This window comes from Genypterus blacodes, unplaced genomic scaffold (genome assembly GCF_046128005.1).
Source record: "Genypterus blacodes isolate CSIRO-AG114 ecotype Tasmania unplaced genomic scaffold, CSIRO-AGI_Gbla_v1 ptg000021l_1, whole genome shotgun sequence".
NCBI lineage: Eukaryota > Metazoa > Chordata > Actinopteri > Ophidiiformes > Ophidiidae > Genypterus > Genypterus blacodes.
In genome coordinates this window covers 8,311,006-8,317,246 of record NW_027466834.1, presented here as the reverse complement: position 1 = coordinate 8,317,246, position 6,241 = coordinate 8,311,006, and the positions used below count along the sequence as shown (strand labels likewise).

At 46.2% G+C, this 6,241-nt stretch overlaps 1 protein-coding gene across 1 annotated transcript; it reads right to left on the bottom strand.

Annotated features, from left to right (window-relative positions):
• Positions 1-183: 183 nt before the first annotated feature.
• Positions 184-5,944, bottom strand: znf319b (zinc finger protein 319b). The gene is made up of 3 exons (XM_076142284.1): positions 5,549-5,944; positions 4,651-4,841; positions 184-4,560 (listed from the first exon to the last, which is right to left on the bottom strand). Exons 2-3 carry the CDS (start codon positions 4,653-4,655, stop codon positions 2,694-2,696), a joined length of 1,872 nt encoding a protein of 623 aa, XP_075998399.1. The 5' UTR covers positions 4,656-4,841; positions 5,549-5,944; the 3' UTR covers positions 184-2,693.
• Between the last annotated feature and the right edge of the window lie 297 nt (positions 5,945-6,241).

Genomic DNA, 6,241 nt, shown 5'->3' with positions numbered 1-6,241 from the left:
GATGGGCAACGTATTGGAACATAAATGGGATCGGATGGGCGGGTAAAAGGACAAATGCGGCGAGATGGACCTCATCAGTTGTGCTTACGCAGGGGGGGACGACCCACCTTAACCGCCCGCCTTTTGCTCATGGGGATGAAACAGTGCTGCCTTGAATTCACTTCCAAATCTTTCCGTTAATAACTTGCGCAATGCCTTTCTGGGTGGGATAACTCTTTGGCTTTTATCGTCAGCACTTTACGCGAGGTCGTGTTTTGTTCCTAATGATGTAGCAGCACCAATCAACAGAGGCACGGGCTTTGAGCCGTTGTCGTTCCTTCACTGACATGTTTGTTAGTGGTCTTTTCCACCACCCTACATTGCTCTTCACATTGGTTCATCGTTTTACTTCTCACTTGCAGCCTGTTCATTTACCTGAATTATCCTCATCCCAAACCTCCTCCAAGGCCCTGGTCTCTCCCTCCAAGAATAATGATATCCATACCAATTAAAACAATATTAATAAAGAATATAAACACAAGTGTAAATCCATAAAAAAACACATACAGTACTTTTCTCTCACTTTAAGTCACAATTGTTCTCAAAGTCGTGTAATGCCGGACTTTTGGGGTCAGAATCTATTCAAATGGGTCTAAAATAAACGGAGGGTGAAGTGGAGAATGATCTCCCATTGAGGCGGAGGCACTCTGGCCCCATTTTAAGGCAAAAAAAAAAGAAGAAGTTAAAGATCCAAAAGAAAAATATGACTTCCATCTCTTCACCCTCCTGTGTTTGGATAAAACAATTTCTTAATACTGCATCATTGTTTGAATCATAAATGGGGACAGGGAACAGCTTCTATGAAAAGCGGGGGTACAAAAAAAACAGAGCATTTACACACGCAGCGACACGATGAACCCACTGGCGTTCCAGGTTTCTGGGCTAACTACTATCTCGGCATTCAAACAGGAAAGGGTCGCAAAGCTCAACACAGCCTAGCGGGAAAATACTCTCAACACGGACAAAACTGACATTAGATGCAAAAACAGCTCTCCCACGGATCAAAGTTATTAAAACTTTAAAAGAAAGGCGCGGGTCTATTGAAACGGTTCACGAGTACAATCCTCTTCAGTCTGCATTTCCCTGCTGCGCACAACACCAGTTTCATTCCCGTTCCCTTCCTTTAAGGGAAGCACCACACACACGCACACACACACACACACACACACTCTCACACAAAGGGTGTTCTTTTGGACTCCCTGCACATTACTGATAATTACACAGACTACAAAAAAACAACAAAAAAGTATTTGTCTAAACATCTCACATGGTAAAAAGTAGCAAGAATATAAAAACAGTCGTTTGATACAGCTTTTTTTTGTAAGAAAGACAAGTTGACATTTCAAATGGCAAGTACACTCAAGTCAAACATCCATACTATGTACAGGCTGAAAGAGGAAGTGTAATGTTTCCGACCGTCGACATTTCTCGGGTACACGAAATCCAACAGCGCTGACCTGTGCGGGAATATTAGTTTCAATATACATTTCTATACACGTCTATGTTGAAGGGTGAGATTGTTATCGATCATATGGGTTTTTGAGTGACGATTAACTTCAGCTGGTCAGTTAGTCTTCACACCTTTGGGTTTGGGTGCTGCTTCATACTGGTGTTTTGGTACAAAGTAGGGCGGCCATAGCGATAATGAGCCACGCTGACGTTCCACATATACTCACAGACACATTATCATCAGAAACATTTCACAACAGAACAGAACAGTAAAACCCTGAACCCACCCACCCTTTCCCTTCACGTGTTTAAAAAAAACAAACAAAAAACATTTATAAGATGAGGAGCATAACTGCTACTTCATACAGATGAAGTAGAAAAATACTAAAATCCAGAGGGGTGCAGGGATCGTAGGAGTTGGGAAAGAGGCGAGGGAGGAAGGAGATATCAGGCCAAAGAACAATATTTCAATATATGGTTTCAGTATTACTGCGAGGATATCAAAGACATCGTCCACATGTCAAATGTGAGTGTGTATTGGAATTAGTCAAACCTTTGAAACTAAATAATGATCAGCTGTTACAGACACTACTGACATTCATCATGGCATACTAAAGCTCGTATCAGACTACACTTTGGTGCTAGGGTGCTCGCACCACGGCGCTCTGGGCCCCTCTGAGATACAATGTTGCAACGGAGAACCTAACAACGGCGGTCTTCTACACGCCTCTTCTTATGAATGGGGTGTATATTCGCTAGATTAACCTAGGAGATGCTTCTCCTTTATGCAACTGTCATCGTCGGCTGGCAGTAAGTTTGACTGATGGCAGAAAGTGGTTGTTGCTTCTTCAAATTCAAACTCGCTACAATCTGCTGTCTGAGCGCGGATGCTTTGGGAAATAGAACTCGACGAAGTAGGTGAGATAGAAAGGGAATCAAGAGAAGGACATACCGCTACGTCGGGAGCATATGATAGGAAAAGGGCACAATTAGGCTCTAGGTGGGTTAGTAGAGCAAGAATAACCTGATGCAGCAATTCTGGGAACGACTGCAAATAAAACAGCCAGGGCAGACCTGCATATGTGGCACAAGTTAAAATGAATAAGTAGCTTGTAAGAGGACAGAAGGTTCAGAAGACTGTGTTTGAGGAAAAAAAAAGTCATTTTCGGCCTGTCTCCAAGGAAGGGAGGAATTCATGAGTAGACTTATATGCACTGGGGCACAGGGTAACCCCCTCCATCAGCTGTGTGCTGCACTGTGTGATCCTGCAACGAGCCCAAGTCACTGAAACGCTCCCCGCACCAAACGCACTTGAACTGGCCCTCTCTGGAGTGAGTGTTCTGATGTTTGGTCATGTGCTCGCGCTGTTTGAAGCCTTTGTTGCAATGGGCACACTTGTACGGCTTCTCCCCTGAATGCACACGCCGGTGACGATTCAAGTCCGACACGTACTTAAAGCGTTTCTCACACTCGGGGCACTTTAACGGCTTTTCACGCGACGGATCGCAGCGGTGCTGGACAAATTCAGAGGAGGACAGGAAGCGCCGGTCACAGAGTGAGCACTTCAGAGGCTTCTCCTGGCAGTGGGAGTTTTGGTGACGCTGTAATGTGGAGCTCTTCTTGTAACCCTTGCCACACACGTCACACTTATACGGCTTGTCGGGCGAGGCGCTCGGTGACTCACCACACTTGTGTCTGAGTAGTTCTCCTGACTGGCTGAACTCTTTCTGGCATGAGGCACACTTGAACAGGTTGTCCATGCCGTGGACATGCTGGTGGTAGAGCAGGTGAGAAGGCTGCATGAAGCCCTTATCACACAGGTTGCACTTGAATGGTCGATCTGTAGGGTCCTTGTGTGTGCGCCGGTGACGCACAAGGGCGTATTGCTGCTTAAAGCTCATCTGACACTCATCACAGTGGAAAGGACGTTCCTCCGAGTGTGTGCGCTCATGCTGCCGAAGATCAGACGGCCGCTTGAAACCTTTGCCACAAGTGGCACAGCGGAATGGACGGGTACCCTGCGGGTGGCAGGGATGATGAAGGAGCTCAGATGACTCCTTAAAGTGCAACTCACACAAGTTGCATTTGAACAAATGCTCGCCAGAATGAACATACATGTGGCGCACTAGATGGGAGCGGTGTTTGAAACTCTTCTCGCAGACAGCACATTTGAAGGGCCGTTCATTGCTGTGGGTTCGCTGGTGGTGCTGTAGATGAGATGACTGACTGAAGGCCTTGTCACATGTGTCACATTTGAAAGGCTTCTCTCCTGTGTGGACCCTCTCGTGTCTGGCGAGCTCTGACAGGTGCTTGAAGCCCTTCTGGCAGACAGAGCATTTGTACGGCCGGTCTCGGGCAGAGGGAAACGGTAAAATGGATGAGCTGCTGCTAGTCGACGCCCTCTCAGTGGGCTGCTGGGCACTGGTTGACGAGGAGTTGGGCGTGGCACTACCAGAAGAACCTGGTCGGTAGGTCTTCTCACAGATGGAGCACTTCATTGGATTGGTGCTATTATGGGATGTGTGGTGTTGTGCCAGGGAGGTCAGTAGGGAGAAGCCCATTTTACAAACCCCGCACACAAAAGGCTTTTGTTCCACCTGAACACACTGGTGCTCCAGCAGATCAGTCGCCTGATGGAAGATCTTCATACACTGTGTGCACTGGAACGACCTGTCCTGACTCACCATGCACTGGTGCTCGTGTGGGTTTGCCAGGTGGGAGATGTCGTGCCCACAGGCTCCACACTTGTGTCCACCCTCCGCCCCTACCTGTAAGGTGGGCTGCTGGGCTTGGGAAGGGTGTTGCTGCTGACTATGCTGACCACCTCCGTGCTGTTGACTCCCACTGTGTTGTTGACTGTGTTGGCTATGCTGGCCATGCTGGGTCTGCTGCTGCTGCAGAGACGCAGCGTCTGGCTGTAGTACGATGCCATACACTGCACATCCCAGTGCATTCTCAGCTCCTGGAGGGATGGTGTGGACAACTGGCGGTGGAGCGACAGCATGTTGCTGCCAGGCCTCTGTCATGCGGGCTCGGGTGTAGGGATTCAGTTTGGCGACTGGTGTGGCCCAACTAGGGTGAGAAAGGGAGATTGGGAGATATTTTGACTGTTGGACTATAGGCTTTAAGGGTGACTTGAAGAAGAAATTACAAAAAACTCACTCCATTTCAACAAGTGGCACTCAAGTACTGGCAAAGGTGACTGGTGGAAGGGCCGTGACCGAAGATTCGATAAGTGAAACAGTGACGTGGAGAGCAGGCCAGGGCAGTGATCAGAGGGGCATGGGGGGTGGGGGTGGGGGGAGGAGAAAAATCCTCAGCTCTCACTTCTATTTTCTGTCTTCAAGTCGTATCTGTATGAAAGAAGAGACGGCCGTTGTCAGTTGGAACATAGATGGATTGTTAGTTATCAATAACAAAAGTGACTTTGCTTTGATGTGTGAATCTCTGGTGTATGGCAACAACTCTCAAGCTATAATCTCCCCACCTGCAGAACTACTACTTCTGCAAAACATCTTGTTAAATCTGCTTCAGTCGGAAGACACAGGACCATGAACTATGGTGGAAGAGTCATGTTTTTCCGACCAAAAAAAAAATACATCTGACACTAATCACTAACGTTGTGCACAGAATGATCGGGGAATCTTAAAATTGTTACACAAATCTACTCGGTCTATTTTGAACATTGTCTTATTAGAAACTAAGCACAACATTGAGTACAAAGACGAGCAGAATCCCATTGCCATACATACTTCAGAACAGTAATACATCTATCAGGCATCATTTTCATCATTTTTTTCCGCAAAAAAAACGAAATACTCCAATATTGACGGTGCAAAGTGATTAAGAGCGTCTGCGCATCATAACGTTATTCATGTACAGGCAGAGGAGAACTCCCCTGGACCGGGAGCGGCTAGCGAGCTAGCTTAGGCTAACCGCTAGACTATCTGAATAGCCGCAGTGAGAGCTAACGTTAGCACTGTAGCCGAAGGAAAATAACATTACAGGTGTTTACCGGCGACTAATGCGCGTGAATGCAACATAAAGGTGTTGTACATACCTGACGTGTATATTCGAAACGATTTAAAACATTAAAACTTTGTCCGCGATAAAACAAAAACCATAGTTTGTCGTAGGGTAGCTAGGCCAAGAAAGAATGTTATGTCCCGTCTTCACATCCGCAGGCAGCTCTCGGTGTCGGATGCTCTCTTGTTCAAGCGCCGTGGCTCCACATTCGGAAATATGGGGGTCATTTAAACACAATATTCCTCTAGCGATGTTCGAGTTCCTCCTCTAAGTGTTGCTCCGTCGCAGATATGTGAATTTAACTGCGACACGGTTCGCTCTGTTGGAGAAAAGGGAACAAATGTGGTTGTAGAATGCTAGCTGGTGGCTATCAGCTAGCTCCTCCTGAGCCCCTGCCCGCGCACACAGGAACATGAATAAACCAGGAGTCATTGGCATGTTCACAACACAAACACGCGCGCGCGTTTTTGTTTGTACTTTTCCCCCTGTTATATTAACCATTAATTATACAAAGAATACATCTACGAAGAGTAATACCCATTGAGTAAACTAAAGATTATAATAATAATAATAATAATAATAATAATAATAATAATAATAAGTGGGTTCGTAAAAGAAATATGTATCAAATAAAATGTAATGTTGAGGAGACCGTCATGTCTGGAATGACTTTTTTGTAAGTGATAAATTACAGACTTACTTAAAGGCTAGACCGACAGAATAGACA